At 38.5% G+C, this 25489-nt stretch overlaps 1 protein-coding gene across 1 annotated transcript in view; it reads left to right on the top strand.

The window, feature by feature from the left end:
* cltrn (collectrin, amino acid transport regulator) overlaps positions 1 to 23390 on the top strand; it is a 43941-nt gene extending 20551 nt beyond the window's left edge. Inside the window, exons 4-6 of the mRNA XM_039745046.1 lie at positions 11391 to 11504; positions 17725 to 17919; positions 22454 to 23390. Coding sequence (XP_039600980.1) covers positions 11391 to 11504; positions 17725 to 17919; positions 22454 to 22601 — 457 coding nt within the window. The 3' untranslated portion in view covers positions 22602 to 23390. The remainder of the gene's footprint in view (positions 1 to 11390; positions 11505 to 17724; positions 17920 to 22453) is intronic.
* Positions 23391 to 25489: the final 2099 nt, after the last annotated feature.

Genomic DNA, 25489 nt, shown 5'->3' on the forward strand with positions numbered 1-25489 from the left:
CATTAAAGTGTTCCTTTTGTTGGTTTAGAGGCTTAAAAAATAAATTCAATAGATAGATAGATAGATAGATAGATAGATAGATAGATAGATAGATAGATAGATAGATAGATAGATAGATACTTTATTAATCCCAAGGGGAAATTCACATAATCCAGCAGCAGCATACTGATACAAAAAAAATATTAAATTAAAGAGTAATAAAAATGCACGCAAAAGCAGACAATAACTTTGAGTAATGTTAGCATTTACTCCCCCAGGTGGAATTGAAGAGTCGCATAGTGTGGGGGAGGAACGATCTCCTCAGTCTGTCAGTGGAGCAGGACAGTGACAAAAGTCTGTCACTGAAGCTAATCCTCTGCCTGGAGATGACACTGTTCAGTGGATTCTTCATGAAGCTGGACTCTGAGTTCCTTCTGTACGCGCCTGACCTCATGCTGATCACTGTCTTTAAAAGCCCTTTTCTTCTGGTTCAAAAGGCCTTTGATGTCACTTGTAATCCATGGCTTGTTGTTAGCATAGCAGCGTACTGTTCTTACTGGAACTATAATGTCCATACAGAAGTTGATTTAATCAGTTGTGCAGTCAACAGCCTCTTCAATGTTCTCACTATGTGACCCCAGCAGTATATCCCAGTCGTCTGTAGTTCCAATGCAGTCTCTCAGAGCCTGCTCTGCCTCAGGGGACCACTTCCTGAATGTTGTAGGTAGCACCTTCACTCTTGGTTTGTAGTGAGGCTGAAGCAGAACCAAGTTATGATCTGCTTTCCCAAGCGCAGGCAGTGGGGTGGCGCTGTATGCGTCTTTAACGTTTGTATACAGTAGATCAATAGTCCTATTTCCCTGGGTGTTACAGTCCACATACTGGAAGAAGGCAGGTAATATTTTATCCAGCCTCACATGGTTAAAGTCTCCAGAGATTAGCACAAGCGCCTCAGGGTGCTGCGTTTGTAATTTAGCAACTGCGGAATGGATGATGTCACTCGCTATCTCCGCGTTCGCTTCAGGGGGGATGTAAACAATAACAATAATCATGTGTCCAAACTCTCTTGGCAAGTAATAGGGATTCAGACTTACAGCCAACAGTTTGATGTCCCTGCAGCAATTGGAGATGTTAACGTTTACATGTCCTGAGTTGCACCACTTTGTATTGACATAGAGAGCGACACTCCCTCCTTCTTTTTTTCCCGCTAGTATTTGCGTCTCTGTCCGCTCTAACTGTGCTAAACCCAGGTAGCTCCACGTTAGCATCTGGGATGGTAGTTGTTAGCCACGTTTCTTATTTGGTAGTGAGTTCACATTTCCCAGGATCACAGAAGGCACCGACAGTTTATAACGCCATTTTCTCTCAAGCTGCTTGGCTTTTATCTTATCTTTTATCTTTGCGCCGGCTCGGCTGCCCCGATATCGTCTTCTTACCTCGTCAGGTAAATAGGGAACCACACCGGCGTGGGCATTTCTTTTCAGTGCTTTAAGTTGACTATTTGAATAGGTGAGTCTCGGCGTGTAAAAATCCATGTCAAGTAGTAAAAATAGTAAAATGTGTCCAGGGAACGATTCCACATAAAAGAAAGTGGTAGAAGTGATCAGTGAAATAGAGATAAATAGAAAAAAAAGGTAAAAAGATAAAGTCATACACGGAGCTGCTGGAATGGCTGCCACTTGCTGCGGCGCCGGAAATGATCAAAAATTGGATTGAAACAATAATTAGTATTGTACATGTATCTGACAAACATTTAAAATGTGACAATGCCTACGTATATCTGTAAGATAAAGCAAAGATCATTCCTGCCTCTCATTGCCCATAGAAAGACGATAATCAGTTTGACCTTCAAAATATCTGCTCCACCACTGTGACCATTACTGGGCCCTCAGTAACTGAGACTATTAAGTGTCTCTTTGTTAAGTTTGTTTATTTTTTAACAAATTAATTGGGCCTGCTGCTAGTTGTTCCAAGGGACCTACCTTATCTTTACTTCAGGGATGCCTAGAACAGACTCCCTGTCTTCTTAAGAAGGTCCATCTTGTCATGTCATCTTTAATACCCTCCAAGGGTGTAACCAGAAGGAGTAATCCATCCAGATTCACAGACAGCGATAATCATTGATATCATTTAATTAGCTGTCTTTTTTCTCTTTTGTTATTCTACATTCTGAAAACCACACCAGTATGATTTTGCATTTGTAAGACATTTAGAAATATTTCTATTTTTGCCTTTTTCTGCACAGTTTGCACCCTCCATTGTATCCTAATAATAACAATTAAAACAAGCAGAGCATGCTCATAGGCATAAAACACTGAATAACAGTTATTCTTTTCATTTGTATAGCTTTTTTCTCAATACTTACACAGTGAGTGGGGAGCCACTTCAACCACCACTATTGTGCAGCATAACCACCTGGATGATGCAATGGCAGCCATTTTGTGCCAGTACACTCACCACACATTTGCTGTAGAGTGATGAAGAGGTGAGAGATAGATATCCAGTTAGAAGCAGGGATGATATGGAGGTCAGAATGACTCGGCCAAGGAAGACAATTTAGCCTGAACATCAGGATACACTCTACTCTTTATGAAGGATGCCCAGGGATCTCTTATGACCACAGAGAGTCAGGATGTCAATTTTACTTCTCATCCAAAGGATGGAAATATTTTTATAACACATTGTCCCCATCATTGTACTGGAGAATTCAGTTCCACATTCAGACTTCAGGATAAGCTCCCTCCCCCTGTGGCCTTGCTAACACCTCATCCAGCAGCAACCCAAGCTTTTCCTAGAAGGCCAACCATCCAATTACGCTTAGCTTCAGGTGGATGACCTGTTCTGAAGTGCATGTGGTATGGCTGCTGAATGATGAAAGGCTGCAATTACTTTAGCGTCAGACCCACTAATTAATAAATAATGGAAATGCTTATATACTTGCTTTGAGATGGGTCTAAACGCGTCTAAACTGAGCACACTTGCCGATCAGCTGGAGGATGTTAAGCAGTCATTCATGACTCGAATTTGAAATAGCCGAAAATCTAGCATCCACCGCTGATGGAAAAGATACAGCTGCCAATTCCGAATTCAAAAAGAAAGACTTGCTGCTCTGGAAGATGGAAGCAGAAGGAATAATATTAAAATTGAAGGTCTACCTGAGAATCGTGAAAGTCCAAACCCAGTGAAATTTGCAGTTGAACTATTCTCTAAAATAAATGGAGAGGACTTTAAATCAGATACCGAGATAGCAGGAGCTTATCGCATACATGGATCAAATACCTTTAGACCTAGGTCTTTTATTGTCCGCTTCGAGAGATTATTATGTAAGCTTGATGTGATGGCACTCCTCAGACACAAGCAACAGATTATATTTGAAAATAACCACATTCGTATTTTCCATGATTTCTCTCCCACAACAGCTGCTAAACGTGCAGCCTTCTACAACTGTAACATTAAACAGCGGTTACGGCAAGCCAATATCAAATACAGCCTCTTGTATCCTGCCAAACTGAAAGTGGATGTTCAAGGCCAATACTACGTCTTCTCCAGCAAGGAGGAAGCAGTGAATTAAGAAAGCTGATACCGACACTATTCTGAAACACAATAGTGAGTCACATCCTGTCATGGCATGGCAAGGAGATATCACCTGCTGTCTGATCCACTTATAATGATACGGGTATTATAATTATACATTCTTTTTATTACTCGGATGCTTTCTGTTTATGTCTTAATTACAGTTATAGATGTGTGTGTGGAAGAAATTTATTTTTTTTTACTACCCTAAAGGGGACTGTTTAACATCATACCCTTGGTTAATTCTTATTGTTATTATTGCATTACGATTTACTATGCATATCCTGGACAACTTTCTAACACCATTCCCTGGGTTTAATATCTTAATACTTTAAGATTGCTAAAGATTATATATTTTATGTGTATAGTTTGTTAATGATTATATTTTAGGCATATAGTATTTAGACTATATCATTATCAATAGATATCTCTACTTTTTAATCCTTAACACTAGAATTACCAGAGCCTATGAAAAAACTCGTAATTCCGTCCCACCTTAAATCGCTTCTCAAATCCCTTCACACTTCTCCGCCAGCGCCCTTTGTCTTCTAAATGTGCTGATAAAGGGAAGCTTGGAGCAGCCGGCTATTCCATCCCCCCACCAATTTAGAACGTGCACGAACTTCTCTCAGCTCATGCCTTGATTGAGTATCTGGGAGTGAAGTGGAGTTTTAGAGTGGAAATAATAGATCGTTGTTTGGAACACACGCATTTCATGTCTGTTCCGTTTCTACAGTAATCTGTGTCAACACATTGTTAAAACAGAAACGTTTTTTTATATTCTAGTAGTAGATGACAAAATGTAGGCATAAACTATATAATGTATGAAGCCTGAAGTCTAAATAGCAAAGAAACATTTTCACAAGAATAACACAATTGCACTTTTATTCAAAAATATAACTGCAGAAACAAAAAGCCGCCTTAACATGCGACATTGACAGTAGTTTATTGTAACTGCCTCTGTGGTTCAATAGACTCAGTCCCCGCTTGGTAATCAAGGGGTCATGAGGTCAATCCTGCACCTCTCCGTTTTGAGAAGTAAACTGCTCTTAGTCTTACTGCTTTAGAATAAAAGCATACATTTGATTTCAGTCTGTAACAGCCGGTGCAATTTATCATCCTTGTAAAGGTTAGCTTTTTTTTAATTCACTTTTCATTCTCTCAGTCGCGTTCAGAATCAATCCATACAACCCCATCTGACACGGCTGTTTTCACTAAAGACGCTATAGCTCTGCAGTGTACCACAATGCATACTAACGCCCCCCCGGGTTCTGACACACAAACGCTGGCGAAGCTGCCTTCTTCGTATCTCACCGTCACTTGCTTTTCTTTTTATTCAGTTTTATTGAGTGTTCCTGCCAGTCCCCGCATGTTGCTGTATGCTGTTTCTTTTGTACTCCAGGACATGCAGAGGAAATAATGGTAAAGACCAGTAACTTCAGCGCTATATGCAATCATCAGACACTCCCCATCTGCCCGTGTCGTTCAAACACAGGAACATATATTGGTGTAAAAGTATAACAAAAGTGCACTTTTATTCAAGTGCACTTTTTCCATCGCCTTTTCCTGTAAGAAGCAATGTACACACTTCTCTCTATGCTGTGGTTTCTATTACACACCTGAAAGAAAGAGACAATATATGTGAAAATATAATCGCACTAATGCAATATTATTTGAAAACGAACAGCGTCAGATCGGGTGTGAATTTATGCAGGAACTGGAAATTCTCTGATGCGGACCTTCCCCAGGGAAGAAAGTACAGTGTCAGGTGCTCATTCAGTGTAATAGAAACCATAGCACAGAGAGGTGTGTACACGGCAACAAGTACACGGTCGTAAATGTAGGAAGGACGGTCCTTGGGTGTGTGGAACTGTTAATATTTGAATGTGATGATTTTATATAGCACGGAATGAAAATCAGCACTTCTTAGCATTGCACCATGCAAGCTGTCGATCAATCGCCTACTGTAACTTGCTTTCTTTTTTCTTCGGTTATACAGGTAGTTTTGAATAAAAGTGCACTTGTTTTGTTTGCGAAATGAAGTGTCTGTGTGCACTTTTCATGGCATTACACGTGTATTTTTTGAGCATGCCCGTTTGAGCAGTATAAAAAGTATTGAAAAGTATAACAAAACAACGGGCAGATGGGGAGTGTCTGATCATTGCATATAGCGCTGAACTTACTGCTCTTTACTATTCTCTCCTCTGCATGCCCTGGAGTACAAAAGAAACAGAATACAGATGCGCTATAGCTCTGTGTTGTACCACGATGCATACTAACGCCCCCCCACCCGGTTCTGACACACAGACGCTGGCGAAGCTGCCTTCTTCGTATCTCACCGTCACTTGATTTTCTTTTTATTCAGTTTTATTGAGTGTTCCTGCCAGTCCCCGCATGTTGCTGTATGCTGGATATTTTCACATGTATTGTCTCTTTCTTTCAGGTGTGTAATAGAAACCACAGCATAGAGAGAAGTGTGTACATTGCTTCTTACAGGAAAAGGCGATGGAAAAAGTGCACTTGAATAAAAGTGCACTTTTGTTATACTTTTACACCAATATATGTTCCTGTGTTTGAACGACACGGGCAGATGGGGAGTGTCTGATGATTGCATATAGCGCCGAAGTTACTGGTCTTTACCATTCTTTCCTCTGCATGTCCTGGAGTACAAAAGAAACAGCATACAGCAACATGCGGGGACTGGCAGGAACACTCAATAAAACTGAATAAAAAGAAAAGCAAGTGATGGTGAGATACGAAGAAGGCAGCTTCGCCAGCGTTTGTGTGTCAGAACCCTTTGGTTGGCGTTAGTATGCATCGTGGTACACTGCAGAGCTATAGCGTCTTTAGTGAAAACAGCCGTGTCAGATGGGGTTGTATGGATTGATTCTGAACGCGACTGAGAGAATGAAAAGTGAATTAAAAAAAAAGCTAACCTTTACAAGGATGATAAATTGCACCGGCTGTTACAGACTGAAATCAAATGTATGCTTTTATTCTAAAGCAGTAAGACTAAGAGCAGTTTACTTCTCAAAACGGAGGGGCGCAGGATCAAACTCGTGACCTCTTGATTTCCAAGTGGGGACTGAGTCTATTGAACCACAGAGGCAGTTACAATAAACTGCTGTCAATGTCGCATGTTAAGGCGGCTTTTTGTTTCTGCAGTTATATTTTTGAATAAAAGTGCAATTGTGTTATTCTTGTGAAAATGTTTCTTTGCTATTTGGACTTCAGGCTTCATACACTATATAGTTTATGCCTACATTTTGTCATCTACTACTAGAATATAAAAAACGTTTCTGTTTTAACAATGTGTTGACACAGATTACTGTAGAAACGGAACAGACATGAAATGCGTGTGTTCCAAACAACGATCTATTATTTCCACTCTAAAACTCCACTTCACTCCCAGATACTCAATCAAGCTGAAGTTCGTGCACATTCTAAATTGGTGGGGGGATGGAATAGCCGGCTGCTCCAAGCTTCTCTTTATCAGCACATTTAGAAGACAAAGGACGCTGTCGGAGAGGTGTGAAGGGGTTTAAGAAGCAGTTTAAGGTGGGACGGAATTATGAGTTTTTTCGTAGGCTCTGGTAATTCTAGTGTTAAATGCGGCTGCTTGGGGGCTTGTTTTGCTTTGGATGTGTTTTATCTCTAGGTATGTCAGAGGACCGGGACTCTGTGAAGTGGGGTTCAGTCTCACGTGGGAAGGAAAAATGGGGGGGTGGGGGTATAAGGGGGAGAGAGAAAGAGAGGAGGATATATCTAATCTATCCTTTTAATCCTTACCTCAAAATCAATGTTTCTATGATGGGACAGTTAACTTTGTGAGCTGCAATGTTAAAGGCCTGAATCATGGATAAAAAAGAGAAAGAAAGTATTCTCTCACCTAACAGGTTTAAACGCTAAAATAGTTTTTTTACAGGAGACCCACTTAATAAGCAAGGATCAGTTCCGGCTGCAAAAGGACTGGACTGGCCAAATGTTCCATTGTAGCTTTACAAAGAAAACTAGAGGTGTGGGAATCCTCATACATAGAACAGTCTCATTTGTAGCATCAGATGTAGTATCTGATCCTTAAGGGAGATATGTGATGGTCAAGAGCAACTTATTTTACAGTAAAATGATTTTGTAGATGTTTATGCACCTAATGTCGATAATAAGGAATTCATGTAAAATGCATTTGCATCCATTCCCAATGTGAACACTCAAAAAAATTATAATGGCTGGGGACTTTAATTGTGTTTTAAATCCACTCTTAGATAGGACTCCTGTCACAGGGGGGATGACATCTAACACAGCAAAGACAATTACACAGTTTGTAACTGACCACAACATATCAGACCCCTGGATGTTTCTAAACCCAAACTCAAGAACATATTCTTTCTACTCACCAGTACATCACTGCTACTCATGAATTGATTATTTCTTTATAGATAATAATTTCTTGCTTACGATTAAATCTTGCAAGTACAATGCTATTGTTATTTCTGACCATGAACCTCTGATCTTGAAACTAAAGTCACTATGCCCCACACACTCACCTCGCAGATGGTATCTTAACCCGCTTCTATTAGCAGAAGAGAACTTTACTGAATTTATATCCAAACAAATCAGTTTCTTCCTAGAGACAAATACATCCTCAGAGGTTTCTGCTGGAATACTCTGGGAAACTCTAAAGGCCTTCATAAGAGGACAGATTATTGCATATCTTTTCCACAGGAATAAATTAGAAACCAAGAAAATAGCAGAGCTAAAAAACGAAATTACTAGAGTAGATGAACAACATGCTAGGGTTCCAAGTGAGACTCTACATAGAAAAAAGCAGGCTCTGCATTCAGAACTCAACCTCCTGAAAATTAAAGAAACTGAGCAACTAATTTATAAATCCAGGCATCATTACTATGAACACGGAGAGAAAACTAATAAGCTTTTAGCTCAACAAATCCACAAGCTAGAAGTTCGCAATGCAATCCCAGTAATCACCAACATGAACGCAGATGAAATCATTCACCATAAAAATATAATGCACACATTTAGAGACTACTATAAATCCTTATATTCTACTGAGTTTAAAGAAGACAACACACAAACTAATGCATTTCTGGATACATTACAGATGCCACATACATACAGATACTTTTAGTGTGGAGGAATTGGATAAACCTCTGGCGCTATCAGAATTACTAGATGCTGTAAAGTCACTTCAAGGTGGGAAAGCAGCAGACCCTGGTGGCTACCCTGCAGAAGTTTATAAGAAATTCTCCGCTCAGCTAGCTCCCCTCCTATTAGCAACATTTACAGAAGCTAGAGACAATCAAATTCTACCTCAAACTTTTCGCCAAGCATTAATCACCGTCTTTCCTAAACAAAATAAGGACTTATTACAATGTGCATCATATAGACCAATTTCACTTCTGAATAATGATGTTAAGATACTCTCAAAAATCATAGCTAGAAGGATGGAGAAAGTGCTGCCTTCAGTAATATGACAAGATCAAACTGGATTTATCAAGGGTCGAAACTTATCTTCCAATCTTCGACGCCTGTTTAATGTAATATACTTACCAACAAAGTCAAAGACCCCAGAAATATTATCATCATTGGATGCAGAAAAAGCATTTGACATGATTGAATGGAAATACCTTTTTACTACATTAGACAAATTTGGTTTTGGCCCGAACATTTGTGCATTGATCAAACAACTGTATACCAATCCAGAAGCTTCAGTTTGTATTAACATTTCTTGAGACTACTTTAAACTAGAATGTGGTACCAGACAAGGATGCCCCTTGTCACCACTGCTATTTGCAATCGCTATTGAACCACTGGCGGTTCACTGTCAAAATTCTTATCAGATAAAGGGGATTTTCAGAGAAGGACTGGAACAGAAAATTTCTCTATATGCAGATGATATGGTACTATATATATCAGACCCACAAAATTCTGTGACTGCAGTCTTCATAGCACAGAATTTCAAAAGATCTCTGGTCTGAGAATTAATTTGAATAAAAGTGTGCTCTTTCCAGTAAATTCTCAAGCACACAATATTAGATTTGACTCCTTTCCTTTTATCATCGCAGATGAGTTTAAATACCTAGGAGTAAACATCACAAGTAAACATAAAGCTCTTTATCAACAAAATTTTGCCGTCTATATGGAAAAAATTAAGCAAGACTTGCACAGATGGTCAAATCTTCATCTCACTCTAGCTGGAAGAATGAATGCTGTTAAGATGCATATTTTTCCTGAGCTTCTTTTTTATTCAAAACATTCCAATATATATCAATAAATCATTTTTTAAGCAATTAGATTCAACAATAACCTCATTTATTTGGAACTCAAAACATCCACGTATCCAAAGAGCGACCCTACAAAGACCTAAGGCAGAAGGTGGCATGGCTCTATCCAACTTTCAGTTTTATTACTGGGTAGCAAACATACAAGCTATAAAAACCTGGACACAAATAGATGAACAGACACAGGCTTGGTCCGCAATAGAAGTAAAATCCTGCAGTACTTCTTTATATTCCTTGCTTTTTGCCCCAATAAATGCAAGTTATCAGCAATATGCAATGCAAGCTACAAATTTCTTTCACTATCTTCAAATCAGGAACTTTGTTAAACAGAACCTTCCAGATTTTCCTCATCTTGCACCCTCATCCACGCTGGAAAAATTATTGCTCAATTTCAAGGAGTTAGACTCCATCTCTACAATATATAAAATCCTTTTACAATCCCTTCCTTTCAAAGATCCAAGAGGACACTGGGAAAATGACCTCTCAATTAATATATCAGAAAAGGAGTGGAAAGTAGAAATGCAGAGAATTCACTCAAGCTCCATATGCGCAAAGCATACAATTATACAACTCAAAATTATATATCGAGCACATCTGTCTCGACTAAAACTCTCCAAAATGTTTCCAGAGCATGATCCAACCTGCAAACGTTGCAACCAAGTCCCAGCCTCACTAGGTCACATGTTCTGGGCCTGCACCAAATTAACATTATTCTGGACAAAAATTTTTAATTACCTCTCAGACAGCCTTGGACTCACAATCCCTCCTAACCCATTAACAGCTGTGTTTGGGGTTCTTCCAGATGGGTTTAAAGTGGAGAAAGACAAAGAAATTGTGATTGCATTCACTACACTGTTGGCACGCAGACTTATTCTGATAAACTGGAAGAACCCAAACTCTCCTCTTTTAAGTCAGTGGGAAACTGATGTGTTATATTATTTAAAATTGGAAAAAATCAAATACTCAGTTAAAGGATCTGTGCAGACTTTTTTCAAAACATGGCAGGATCTAATCAGTAATATTTTGAAATGAGTTTATAAAGCACAGAGAATTTGTTGATTTAGGTATTTTTACAAGCCTTAAATTTTACACCGTTTGGCTTGCTCTCTCTCTCAAGGGTGGGGATCGATCTGTTCTTAGCATAATTCTTTTTGTAAAAACTTGATTGCTATGTATTGATTGTAATAAAATTAATAAAAAATAAAAAAAAAAAAAGAAATACCATTTTATACAGAAGTGGGTTGGAGCAAAAACCTGCAGCCACAATGGGTCCCCAGGACTGAATTTACGAACCGCTGCCATAACCCATTTTGGGACATTCTGGGACATGGATTAGACCATGCTGGACTGGCTCAGTTTACAATCTCTTTTCCTGGACTTGTCTTGGTTTTTTAGAATTTTGGTGCTTTTGTGCAATGACAGGCTCTAAGGTATCTGGAGTTCTCACTTTTCAATAGAAGGGTGGTTGGTGCAAGGAAATAGAGTAAAGTTTGACACCATTTTTATGCATTTTTCTTTTTTATAATTTTTTTTTCACAGTGTTTCCAGCGTTTTAATTTGCAACGAAACACAGAGAGTTTCCTTTTGGATAGTAGTAAAGAGTCCCAATACAGCAAAACTTGTCCAACAAGATCTGCTTGAGAAGGCTATAATGTAAGTAAATTTCCAATACAGAAGATTCGACCTGTACCTGTATTTGCTTCATCAGTATTATTTGAAAGAAGTAATGCTTATAAAAGTTTACAAATTAATCATCATCATCACCAGTTTTATGGGCATATTTCAGTTTTAACTAAGTTAGCCAGTTGTTCCCCAAAATTGTTTTTCCCCACTCTCTACAGTCCTGGGAATTCTTTAGGGTAGACTTATTCTTTTCATATCATCTAACACCACCTCCAACCACATCTTCTTCAACCTTCCTCATAGCCTCATTCTCTCACTTCTTTATCAAATCATCCTCTACTTTTTACTTCATATGCCCAAACCATCTTAGTCTAATTCTAAATTAACAGTGGGCTGTTAATTTAGTCAGTTTGCATAGATCTGTTTTCACTTTGACATTAAAAGGTCAAAAGCTGTCAATGTCAAAATGTCAAATAACACAAATAAAATCCACTGTGATTCAATGCTGTACAATACTAAAACATGAAAACTCCCAAAGAGGGAGTGTTATTTATAGGTACTGTATTAGGAGCATTAGGCACAAGGCAGAAATCAACACTGGAAGAGACATTGGCACATCATATGGCATATTAAGGCATACCCTTAAACCAGGCCACTTCAGAGTATACCTGTTAACCCAGCATCAAGTAAGTCTTTGAGTTATGGGAGATAACTGGAGTAGCTGCAGTAAAGCTAAAACCCATGCACACTAAAGGGGTAATGTGCTTGGTCAACATAGACAGTGGCTAGACCAGGTTTCAAATCTCAATTGCTGAAACTATGAAGCATCGTGAATAATTTACCATTGAACCAACCTGACTCAGTACAAGTTGTGTTTAATTAAACATTTAAACTGTAGAGTTAACAGTTGGCTTCACTTTTTTCACACTTACCACAATCAAAACTCAGTTGTAAAAAGAAGAAGTGCAGAGAAACCCGGTCAATCAAAAATATTGGTTTGCTTAGACCAAGCCTATTTTATTAAATACTGTAAAAGCTGGGCCATATCCATGAGTTCTCTTCTCAGTGTATTATTTAACTACTAGTAATGGCTCACTGCATGACAACATGCAGTGAATACACTTCACTTGAGCATTCATAGTTTTCATGCTCTTTCTCTGTACGTTTAGCATTTGTTTGCTCAGATGCTGATGTACTTGCTGCTTCCTGAGCAGCTCTTCTTTTCTCCACCCTAGTGGTTCGCTTCTTTTCTTCTTTTGTCAGCAACTTTTCTCGTTAAAACTGTTTAAGTCAGTATATGTGTACCAAATTTCAGGGCAATAGTTCAAACGGTTTGTGAGCTGTAAGTGATTTAAAATACTGGACAGACAAACTAACAGCCACGGTAGCATATTATATACAAAGATTATATTTGTATATTAAATATATATATATAGTAGTCTGTTCATGTTAAAGGAATAGCAGTGCAAAAGAAGCATAGTGAAAATGTATTTTAGGATCATTAAGGCACCACTAAAAGTAGAGGCTGTGATTTTAAACTAATGGTGCTCTTGTTAACCTGGTCTGACAGAGGGCAAGCTTTTAATAATGAACTATCTACAGTCGAAACTTCTCCTATGAAGATCCCTATTATACACACGTTATACATTAACATTATGTTACGTTAAATTCAAAGACATCAATGGACTAAGTGTAAAAGTGAATGATACAAGTGCTTTATGCTGTCTGTTTTTTGATGCAAGGCTGACAGAATTGGCAGCTATGTTCATGAAAATATCAATTGTAAAATATGTATTTGGAGTAAGCTTTGTATTACACCCTGTGAAAATGAGTGTGATTAAGAGAGTTCATAACAAAGAGCCACAGAAAATGCAGATTTCAGTATTCAAAACAATCAATAATTTGCTTAACAACACAAGTATAAGCCCTGAGGAGGCTACACAGAATCCATCTTCTGACTACACTAGTAAACGAATAACTAAAAGAAGTTAACATTACTTATTGGAAATGCAAATATGAATATAGTAGCAATGTTGTAATACACTGCAATGGGCTGGCACCCTGCCCGGGGTTTGTTTCCTGCCTTGCGCCCTGTGTTAGCTGGGATTGGCTCTAACAGACCCCCGTGACCCTGTAGTTAGGATATAACGGGTTGAATAATGGATGGATGGATGTTGTAATACATAGTATATACATATACATAGACTACAGTGCATATCTAAAGTTTATTTGTTGTTGCTATATCATACAATGATGCAATATTCAAAATGACCGAAAGATATCGTAGCAGGCACTTCTCAAACCAGTGGAGCCAATCACCTTCAATTTTCTATGTGTGTGTGTGTGAGTCTGTCTGTTTTGTGAATACACACATTACAATGTACAAATTAAACATTAATCTTCAGTTAGCTTAAGCTACTGATGTCGTGAATGGATAACAGCAATTTTAGCTTTTTATTTTCTCACAGCATCAAGTCTTTTCCTCAGTTTCCTTTAACCCCTTTATGAAACCATGGCATTGACTGAGGAAGAGGGTTTTAGGAAGATGCTAAATATGCCAATATTCTCATGGCCTGTAAGGGTCATCAGTAAGCCCCTAACCTCAGGCACAACTGCACGCAGTTCCAGGTTCAAATAAACTATTTTTATTTTACAAATACTTTTCATAGACTTATTCCAAAAATACAACTCTTCCTCTTCCACTTCTCCTAGGTGAGCTTCTCCCAACTCCTCTCCTGACTCTGACTCAACCCAGGAAGGAGGAGCAGCTCCTTTTCAACTCGGACTTGCTAGTATCTCTGGTGTGACAAAGTTGCCACCTGGAAGCACTTCCCTGTCAGGCGGAACCTCTACCTGGCAAGGGAGAAGTCTCCCAGCAACTTGCAACAGAAGCACCCAAGGACTCCAATAGGCTGCCTGACAATAATACAACTCCCATGTAGCCCTGCAGGTGTCAAAAAAGGAGTCCTACAAGAGGGAAGCCACCACCAAGTGTATTGGGGGAACACATAGCCCTGAGAGACAGTCTCCCTCTGTCCTTCCACTACTATAGCCTCTCGACTGGGAAAGATATCACTAACCCACCTGGCCCGAATGCACATCTATTTGTACAGGCGTTCTGGCCAGGTAAGGAACCATCCAGCCCAGCCCAAATGCCAACTATCCCATGTCCATCCATTATCCAACCCGCTATATCCTAACTACAGGGTCACGAGGCTGGAGCCAATCCCAGCCAACATAAGGTGCAAGCCAGGAAACAAACCCCAGGCAGGGCACCAGGACACACACACCCACACATCACACTAGGGACAATTTAGGATCGCCAGTGCACCTAACTTGTATGTCTTTGGACTGTGGGAGAAAACCAGAGCACCCAGAGGTAGCCCACCAAGACAAAGGGAGAACATGCAAACTCCACACAGTGAGGACCCGGGAAGCGAACCCAGGTCTCCTTACTGCAAGGCAGCAGCAGCGCTACCACTGTGCCACTGTGCCGCCCCTATCCCATGTCATCTATGACAATTCCAAAATCTGAAATACTTGTGGTCCTCGGTATGGATTTGGGATGCTCAGAATATATACAAGGTTATTTCCACAGCACACTAAATAAAAAACACTTGTGTAGAGTATAATTATGAAGTCGTTGATGGTGATGAACAATTGAGGATAGTATTTATGGAGTTTTAACACAAGTTTTAATTAAATTTTCCATTTAAGAAATACTTATTCTTTCAATTAAATTAGTCTTCAGCAGTGCATTCAAACTCAACAGTCGTTTCAATTGTTTAATTTTTACTTTGCTTTATCCATGTCCCATATGCTCTGCCAATTTTATAATTAATACATTTTCTTATTGTGTTGTTTTCCACTTGCCTTTTACTTGCCTGTACTTGCTCAAGTAGTATTTTGTTAAAAGTTCAGGTTAAAGGTCATTGTTTAAGTTTAAATTATGCCATGATTTTTTTTTATTTCTTTTTGTTGATTCTATATTAAATTTGTGATTTAGTGTGCATTTACTTCATGATTTATGTATTAATTTTATAATTACATGTTATAATGTTAGATACGATTAATTGAAATTAATTACATACGTTAATGCAATTACTTAGTTAATTATTTTTAATTGATTCCCAGCCCAATATATATATGTATGTATAAGTATTGTTACGGATGGCCAAAAGTCTTTCAACAACAATAACAACATTTATTTATATAGCACATTTTTATAAAAACAGTAGCTCAAATTGCTTTACGTAATGAAGAATAGAGGAATAAAACACACAGTTAGAAAATAAGATAAGTCAACATTAATTAACATAGAATAAGACTAAGGTCCAGTGGCCAGGGTGGACAGAAAAAACAAAAAAAACTCCAGACGGCTGGAGAAAGACAATAAAATCTGTAGGGATTCCAGACCATTAGACTGCCCAGTCCCCTCTGGGCATTCTACCTAACATAAATGGAAAAGTCCTCTTTGGATTTAGGGTTCTCACAGAAGGACTTGAAGATGATGGTCACATAGACTTCTGGCTTTTAGTCCATCAATGTTGGAGCATCATGATGCTTTGAGTAAGTGGTGGTGGTGCAGGCCAACACCACAAAGAAACCGGAAAAAGAAACAGAAGAGAGAGCAAGGGTCAGTATGGATTTTAGACCAACCATGAATACTTATTATGATGAATTGAACATACAGAGTATCAGGATTAAGTTAAAGTGAAGTTATGAAAAGGCCATGTTGAAGTAATGTGTTTTCAGCAGTGTTTTAAAATGCTCCACTGTATTAGCCTGGCGAATTCCTATTGGCAGGCTATTCCAGATTTTAGGTGCATAACAGCAGAAGGCTGCCTCACCACTTCTTTTAAGTTTACCAACTGGGACACTAATATTGTGGAAGAACCGGGAGAGAGAGTATGCCGGGGGAGCTGCAGAAGCTGCAGAGCCCTACTTTGGGCTTTCACCACACATGAAAGTGAGTCCAGACTTTGCTATTGACCCATCTGGAGTACTCCCAGGTGCAACTTAAAAGGAACCAGCTGCCTTCATTCCAGGGAAGCCAGAGTCAGGAGGGAGTTAGACAAAACTTGCCGGAGGAGTAGTGCAAGCGAATGAGAGAGAGAGAGAGAAAGAGAGAGAAGAGAAAGGAGAAGGAAAAAGAAAGTAATGTTCAGTATTGTACTGAGCTGCTTCTGGAAAACGGGTGTTGGGAAACCTTTCCCACTGTGAATAAAAGTGTGTGTTCCCGTTTATTTTAAGTGGGGAAGCACTTTTCCTTTGCTCCCTATTACAAAGCACAGTACAGCATAAAGCACCAATACACTGTCCCTTTCTTCTTTCTTTTCCTTTCCTTTCCTTCTCTCGTCTCCACTCCTCCTCCAGCAAGTTTCGTCCACATCCTCCTGACTCTTGCTCTCTGAGTTGTGGCAGCTGGCCCCTTTTATATAGCACCTGCAAGTGCTCCATGTGTTCCACGATCTCCTTCCAGCTGCACTTCCGAGAGTGGCAGAAGCCCTACAGAGGAGAGCTCAGCCGTTCTCCATGCACCCCCTGGTGGTGGCCACGGGCCCCAGCAGGGCTGAGCTTCCATGTTCCAAACCCGTGGTAGTGTAGCACGCCAGGGAGGCTGCCCTCTGTCATCCTGGGGGAAATATTGCTCTGTGCAAGTTCCTTCCCCTGGTCCTTCCATTATGGAGGCGTCCCATCCGGGTAAGAATCCCGGCTGTCCATTACAATATATATACAAGTATATATATATATATATATATATATATATATATATATATATATATATATATATATATATATATATATATATATACAGAATATTGCAAAATAAGATGCCTTGACACAAGACAAAGGTTTGAGACAGCCACTTGTGTACTAGACCTTGACTGCAAAATAAGCAAAATATTCAACACAATAGTGTACAGAGCGGAGTCCAAAACAGAACTGATCAACAGAGGAAGGGAGTGGGGTTTTTATAGGGGGACAGGAAGAGATGTGGTCCTTGGGGCTGAGACAGGAAGTGACGTCTTCGTATTCAGGTGGAATTTCCCATGTCTGGTCTGCGGGGACAAAATAAGAGGGTTGAATGCACCTCAACACCCTCTGGCTGGGCATGGAATTCCTTTCTTTTGGTCCCTATGGATGGCTCCCATGTGCACGTGTGTGACGATATATACAGTATATATATATGGAGAGAGAGAGATTACTAGTTTACATCTAATGCTTCTTTTCTATTTTTTTCTTACAGATCATCTAGAAACAGGATCAACAGTGCATTTTTATTGAGTGACAAAACCTTGGAGTTTGTAGGGATCACTTCTACTTTACCATCTCCAATTGAACCCTCGTATCCAGTGTGGCTTGTTGTATTTGGTGTTGTAATTGGAATAGTGACATTAGGCATTATTGCAATTATTGTATCTGGAGTGCTGGCAAAAAAGAGGTAATTTTCTTTATGTTACAAAAAATGCTTTCTTTGAGACTGCTTGGTTTTTACATTGTCTTATCTTGCATTAAAAGTTACCAGTGTTAGCTACTTTCTGTTACTTCATGTAATTATAATCCTCTTAGAATGTAAAATTGATACTGTGTTAAAGTTAACATTTTTAAGATTCAATCAGATGTGATTTCATTCTGAAAACATTGAAGTGTGTTTCCATTTAGATTTATTTTGTATTTTTAATATTTGTTCTCCAAATGCTGGCAGAGTAGCACACTCCTCAACTATAAAAGGAGAGGAAAGGATGGGAGCCTGTGGTATCATGTATAAAATGTGTTTACACTCTGCAACATGCGTAAGCCATTTCTTATACAAAAGCTGTGATTTTTAAAACACAAACTTGGAGTGAAAATTAACATTATGGCAAATTTCCACTATCTGTAAGTCCTACACAGACTTTTTTGACATTGACATTTACTTGGCAAAGTAAGTTTATTTTTTTACAATTTCACAAAGATTGTTCTCAATGTCTGGCAGTTCTGCACAAACAGCTTGTGTCAATTCGTGCAATGTTTCCTTTAGTGTGTGCTGCATAATGGCACACTGCTATTGCTCTCTCTACTCATCTGCTGCCACTTGATCCCACTGTTTTTTTTCTTTTATTTGTGATGTCCACGAGAAACCAGCAAAAATAATGTTTTGCTGTTCTCCATGTCAGTCAGTAATACCCTAAGTTCAAATTCACTGAAGTTTCATTTTCTGTCTCCTCCCATGGTTTGTTGTGAATATCTCATTCAGGAAAATGCCACATTTATAAGGTGATTAGATCATGAATATTCAAAAAAGCCAGTTTTTCAGCCTTATATGGTTACTGGTGAGAGGTGACAGAGAGCAGCTAACAGCTTGTGCATAATTTTAAGTTGATTTGAGCTTTATAAATGAACTTGGAATGGCATGCAGTGTACATATGATATTTTAAATTACTGTTTTTGCCTTTTGAGCATAAGCAAAATTTTGGTATGGAATCTAAGAAAGTAGGGCAGCATGGTGGTGCAGTGGTAGAAGGCCGCAGAAAGGCAGCGGAAGTCGCTTTGCAGTTAGGAGACCCAAGGTTTGGTTCCTGGGTCCTCCCTCTTGAGTGTGTTTGCATGTTTTGCCTGTGTCTGGGATAAGCAGGTGGGCTTCCTTTGGTTTTAAAGACTCCCACAGTCCAAAGGACATGCTCCACGTTATGGATTATTTATTTAATGAATTTGAAGAACTACACTATTTATTTATGAACTTTGTTTTTGTTGGATTCTAAATAAAAGCACTTTTGTACTTTCAACCATCCCCTGTGATGCTTTGTGCCTCCATTGTGGCCTCGGTTTCATTATCGACGGTGTTGGCACCCCAAACAGGATTGGTTCCAGAACCCACATCGTGCACCCGTGTTGGCTAGGATTGGCTCCAGCAGACCCCTGTGACCCTGTGTTCGGTTTCAGGGGGTTGGAAAATGGATGGATGGATCTAAGAAAGTATTCTACCTGAGGCCTTTGATGTTTTCTAATTGGAATTAATTATTTATTTTTTTTAATAGTTACTTCAGCATATAACAAATATGACCATAAGCTATTATGGCCACCAATAATTAGAAGAAGAAAAAACATTCACAAAAACATTTAAATGAAAAACTAAAAGAACAGAATAATAAAAAATGAAGGATACATAAAGAAGCAATCTATAGCAAAATCAAGGGATACATCTAGATTCATCTGTAAAATGCTGTTGTTAATAAATATGTTTGAGTAATCCTGGTTCTCTTGAATGGGGAGCTTCTAGCTGCACCAGCAGTCACAAAGAAAAGTTTCTCCCCATTAATTGCAAATGTTATCCATACTAAATTCTTGCTTCTTACACCCATTGCAAGTATACCTTTTGTGAGATAATTCATGAGATAATTCATTCATTTTTTACCTGTATGCTTCAGGAGAACTTTCTCTCTGTTATGGTGATGAATGATTTCTTTGTTAAGAAAACATAACAAACAGGTGATAAATGCTATTAGCATTCCTGTCACACTCAGTTTATGCACAAGTCATCTGCGACACCAACAAAAAAAACCATCATATTTGTGAGATGACTCATGGTGTTAAAACCAGCAAAATGAACATGCTAGTAGCTAGTGTGTGCATCGCATTTTGCTCTGGAGGATGGCAAACAGTTTGTCAGCTGTACATGATTAGGTTGAGAAGAGGGCTAGTTTTTGCTGTTTTCACGGTTATTTCTGGCACTGCTACATCAAGAGTAGCAGTGGTATAAGAAAGGAGTAGGCAATGGTAGGACAATGACTGTTGTCACAGCTATATCTCTCCTCCATTGTTGCTTTGCCACTCTACCGGTTCTAGTTGATGATGACAACACTACACCCCATGCATATAGACAAACAAATCACATGAATTTTGATCTATTTGTTCACAATCATGTCTCAAGGCCAAGAATCAAATACACATCTGATTGAGGATCACATATTAAAGTGATGTAAACCTGATTTGAAAAGATCGGATTTCTGTGTCCACACAGAACTGAACACATCAGATTTGAGTCACTTTAAGACATTCCGCCTGACAATGTGAACATAGTCTAAGAGACCTAGCCACAAAATTGGTCTTGCCACTGAATTGAGAATCAAGCATTATAGCCTGCAAAGGACAAAATGGACCAGTCTGAAACTTCAAAAGAGAGAAATAAATTGTGAAACCCCTGGCACACAATAACAGAAAGTAGAGTTCCTTAAAGAACATACGAACATAATAAATTGGACAAATGAGAGGAGACCATTGACTCCAATCAAGCTCATTTGTTTAGTTAATAGGTAAGCTGTCCCAGTATCCCATCCAGATACTTCTTGAAAGCTGTCAAGGTTTACACTTCAAATAAATGTCTCAGTACTTTTTTCCAAATTTCCACCAACCTTAAATGTCAATGTCAATTTATTTATATAGCACATTTCAGACAACATAGGAATGCTGTGGTCAAAGTGCTTTACAATAAAAGAAGAGAAGAACATACAATTAACATAAAAAACATAAATAGAAATAAAATAAATGAACATAAATAATAAATAGAAGTAAGATTATAGAATCACAATGAGGAAATCATCAGTATTACTGAAGGTCACGGAAAGCAAGTGAATAGAAATGAGTGTTTAATCTTGTTTTGAACAGTTTAATTCTAGACGATTCCTTTATGTAATGAGGTAAAGAGTTCCAGAGGCGAGGAGCAGCAGCTGCAATAGCTCTGTCCCCCTTAGTTTTACACTTGGTACGAGGGACAAGCAGAGACGACTGACCAGAAGATCTAAGCACTCTGGATGGCTGGTGTAAAACACACAATTCAGATAAATAGGCAGAAGCAAGCCCATGTAAAGATTTAAAAACTAGCAATAAGATTATAAAATCAATTCAAAAACTAACAGACAGCCAGTGTAAAGAAGCTAATATTGGAGAAATCGAGTCATACTTTCTTTCCCCAACCAGAAAGCGAGCGGCAGCATTCTGGACCAACTGTAACCTGTGTCCCCCTTTTATAACCATTGCTCCGTGTATATTGCCTTACTCTTTGGATTGCCACAAAGCAACCTGCGAGATTGGAGAAAGGTTGAAAAGAGATCGTGAGAGGAAACGACAGCGTCGTGAAAACGAGATGGACTCTGAACGGACAGAAGCAGAAATGCTCCTACACCACAACATAATTACGATTCGGACAGTGATTCTGAGTAGGCCGTTCCTATCGAATCAATATCCAAGGGTTTTCTTTTGTAATTTTGTTTCCCTTGTGAAAAATCATAATGCTGTGTGACAAAGGGCCCAGTTCATGACTGGCAGCCACGTTTAAACAGGGAGTCCTTCACAGACAACTTTAACACGCGCAACGTAGTTGGGCGCACATGGCTAGTCTTCAATATGAATATCTTCAATGGTTACAGGATTATTGATCCTACAGTAATCGTCAAGAAATACTGTGGAATATAGTATGCTTTTGTCATTTCTTCACAAGACTAGAATGGATAAGTAAAACGCTTTGGAAACTTGTGCTTATTGTTTACAAACTCATGCTATTCAGATGCATTTCTGTTTTGTCTTGTATGACTTAGTGCATTAATTTACTTGTCATATGTGTTAAGCTAGCTGGTATGTAAATACCATGATTAGCCTGATCTCCTTTTGATAATAATGGCAATCCTTTGGGTCGCACCAAGGTATAAGGATTTTCCCTGAAAAGAAGTAAGTGCTGAAAAATTGGTGTCTATCATTAGATTCTTGAGACACCCGGTCATGAACATTGTCCCATCTATTTGACTGATTTATACTGATGTCTTCTTAACCTTTGTGACACTATAGTAGGCACTATCAACATAGGAAGAGAAACATAAGGTCAATAAATTCCAATAGGTTTCTTCAACCAGCCCTATGCATCACAAGAGCTGCACTGACTTCACATTAAAATGGTAAACTCTGTCTCAGCTCCATTTAATAATTCTTTTTGATTTTTCTAGGAAAATAAAGGAAATTGAAGATGGTGAAGAACTGGAAAAAGAAGACAAAATTGTAGAAAATGGAATTTACTGTGGTGTTCTCGAAATAAAGGAAGGTGTAAACAATGGTGCATTTGCCCATGAAGATGACAGGCTCACAAAATTATAAAGACTCTAATTAACCTGAAGCCTTAAATAGCTTGATTTCTGTGTTTAAGATGGTATGTTAAAATACTGCGAGTCCCCTTTTTTGGGAATCCCATATTTCAAAATGTAAGTACTGACATATTGCAATGTTGTGAAAACCTGTTAAGAGTGGATTATTTATTGGTTTAATGTAGATTTCATGTTTTCAACACTGGTAATTGTTACTTTTGAAGCCTTGTTAATCTTTTTGTTTTGATTTAGATTGATCCAAACAAAAAAAAATCATAAAGATCTGTTACAACAACACAGGTGTAGTTAAATTGTTTGAACCATGTGCTCAGAGTTTTGTCAGATCATTTGTTAGACAGATTCAATATGATATTCAACACAAGCCATAATTTGTAAATTATTGAATACATGAGTATAAAAATGTATTTTGCAAGAAACTGTAGCCCCATGAATGTAGCCAAGCAGACAAATGATAAAATGAGATATTCAAAAAGAGTTAGGAGCATTGGAATAAGGAGAAGAGAAGAGAAGAGCATTTCCTCTATGTCTATAGATATATTCATCATGTCTGTTAAAAAGTTCCATTTATTAAATTTTTATTACTGTTAAATTAGACTGCTAAATATTTTAAACCATATTTCATGGAAATTTAGAAATATTAAAAATATTATTTCTTTTTTTAAGTGTAACTGTAAATTGGATTAAGTAGCTTTAGTATGACTCTCTGACTTTTATACTGTTTATCTAGTAAAAGTGGCCATCAAGCAAAAAGCCAAAGTAATAAATGAAAATTCAAACCTTTTGACAAGACTGAAACCCCTGATTCAATGTGGATACAGTGGGAGTCGGAGGGTGGAGGGAATGAGGCTTGGAGGGGATTGAGCAAGAATAGGTTATCTTTACTAATTATCACCTGCTTTAAGTTTAAAAGCACACTGTATGCTGTAAAGGACTTAATATGCAGTTTCTCTTGTTCCCTTTATAAGAATATGTTATAAGTATTATAAAAAGTATACAATAAACCATACAATTTCACATCAAATTCAGATTAAACACAAACCCCAACTGATGGCAATTCTTTTTCTTAATATTCAAATAAAATTGGAATAATAACATACTTTGTTAATCTCTTTGTGCATCTAATTAGGCAATAGTTATATTCTGAAAGATATTTTCTTAATGCAATAGTTTTCACTGTCAACTTATTTGACAAATTTATCAGAAAAACATTTTCTGCAATTGTTATCCTATGAGAAATTTCACTATTCCATATACATAATGTGCTTTAAATATTTAACAAATTCCTTTTTAAGTGTTTGGTTTTTAATGTTCTTTTTGAAGGAATGATCAAGAGCAGTAAAGCCCACAATCAGATTTTCTTTTCAACTCAAGAATTTAACCTGGACAAATTTCCTCTTACTGACTTGTGTGATCAGGCCTTTCCTTTCATACCTTCGTTCATGCAGAAGCAGAAACATCCTTTTTAAAAAAGGGAAGGAATTTTAGATTCAGGTCAGAAGACATGCAGTATTAATCTTTCATAAATATTAAATCCATCCATTAATCCATTATCCAACCGCTATATCCTAACTACAGGGTCACAGGAGTCTGCTGGATCCAATCTCAGCCAACACAGGGCGTAAGGCAGAAAACAAACCCCGGGCAGGTTGCCAGCCCACCGCAGTAAATATTAAATAATGTGGTTAATTTTCTTTTAATAAATTATTACACACACAATACGGGAACTGAAAAAAACATTTTTGTTTCTTCTAGTGTTGTTGTAAGACTTCAAACCACTCTCTAGACATCCTTGAAAAAATAAAGTGAACTCTGTTATTGATGGCTTTAGACACATCACACAAGGTCTTAGCTGCTTAAAAACTGCAAATATAAATTACTTACAGTGTGTCCAAAAATGTCAGTTTGTTAAAAAATTTGCTATTTCAGTATCATATTGTATTATTAACTTTTTAAATAAATGACTGTTCATAAATTAATTTACAAACTAATAATTTGAATATATATTTTTCAATACGTTCTCCTAAATTCTCTCTTCATTAACAAATGCCCCACAGTCGCTGTACCCCACAACCTTGCCCAACACCCAGTCCATGCAAGGATTGAACAGAGTAGGAGCAAGAACACACCCCTGAAAAATCCCAGAATCAACTGGGAAAAATGCAGAGGTTCTGCCACCACTCTGCACAGTACTCACAGTACCAGTGTACAGGCCACTCTTGACTTTGCCGACAATGCTGTAATGTTTGCGGAGTCAATGGAAGCTCTGATTGGGTCTCTCAAGAGACTGAGCAAAGAGTCAGAGTGTCTGGGCGTCTGGGCTTTCAAGTTTCCTGGGTAAAAATCAAGATCCAGGCCTTTAATGACCTCTTGGGTACAGCCATCAGCAATCAGCAACATGTCTGTCTGAGGAGAGAGTGTCTCTGGTGACTCTTCCTGTGAAGTCAGTGGACAGATTGGGAGAGCAAGGGGGATCACAAGGTTGATGGAAAGGGGAGTGTGGTGCTCCCAATATCTCTGCAAAAGGATGAAGGTCCAAGTCTTTAGAGATCTGGTGCTTCCTATTTTGCTGTATGGTTGCGAGACATGGATGTTATCCAGTGACTTGAGACAAAGACTGGACTCCTTTGGTACTGTGTCTCTTCAGAGGATCCTTGGGTGCCACTGGTTTGACTTTGTGTTGAATGAGCAGTTGCTCATAGAGTCTCGAATGAGGCACATTACCTGCATTGTGTGGGAGCGTCAATTACAGCACTATAACCATGTGGCCCAAGGATGACCTGGCTCGCAAGCCAAGGGGCTGTTTATGTAACACGTGGCTGCGGCAGATAGGTGGTCATTTCCAGAGATCGGGATTGGACAGCGTGTCTGCCTGGGGGATTG

The sequence above is a fragment of the Polypterus senegalus genome, chromosome 2 (assembly GCF_016835505.1).
Source record: "Polypterus senegalus isolate Bchr_013 chromosome 2, ASM1683550v1, whole genome shotgun sequence".
Lineage (NCBI taxonomy): Eukaryota > Metazoa > Chordata > Cladistia > Polypteriformes > Polypteridae > Polypterus > Polypterus senegalus.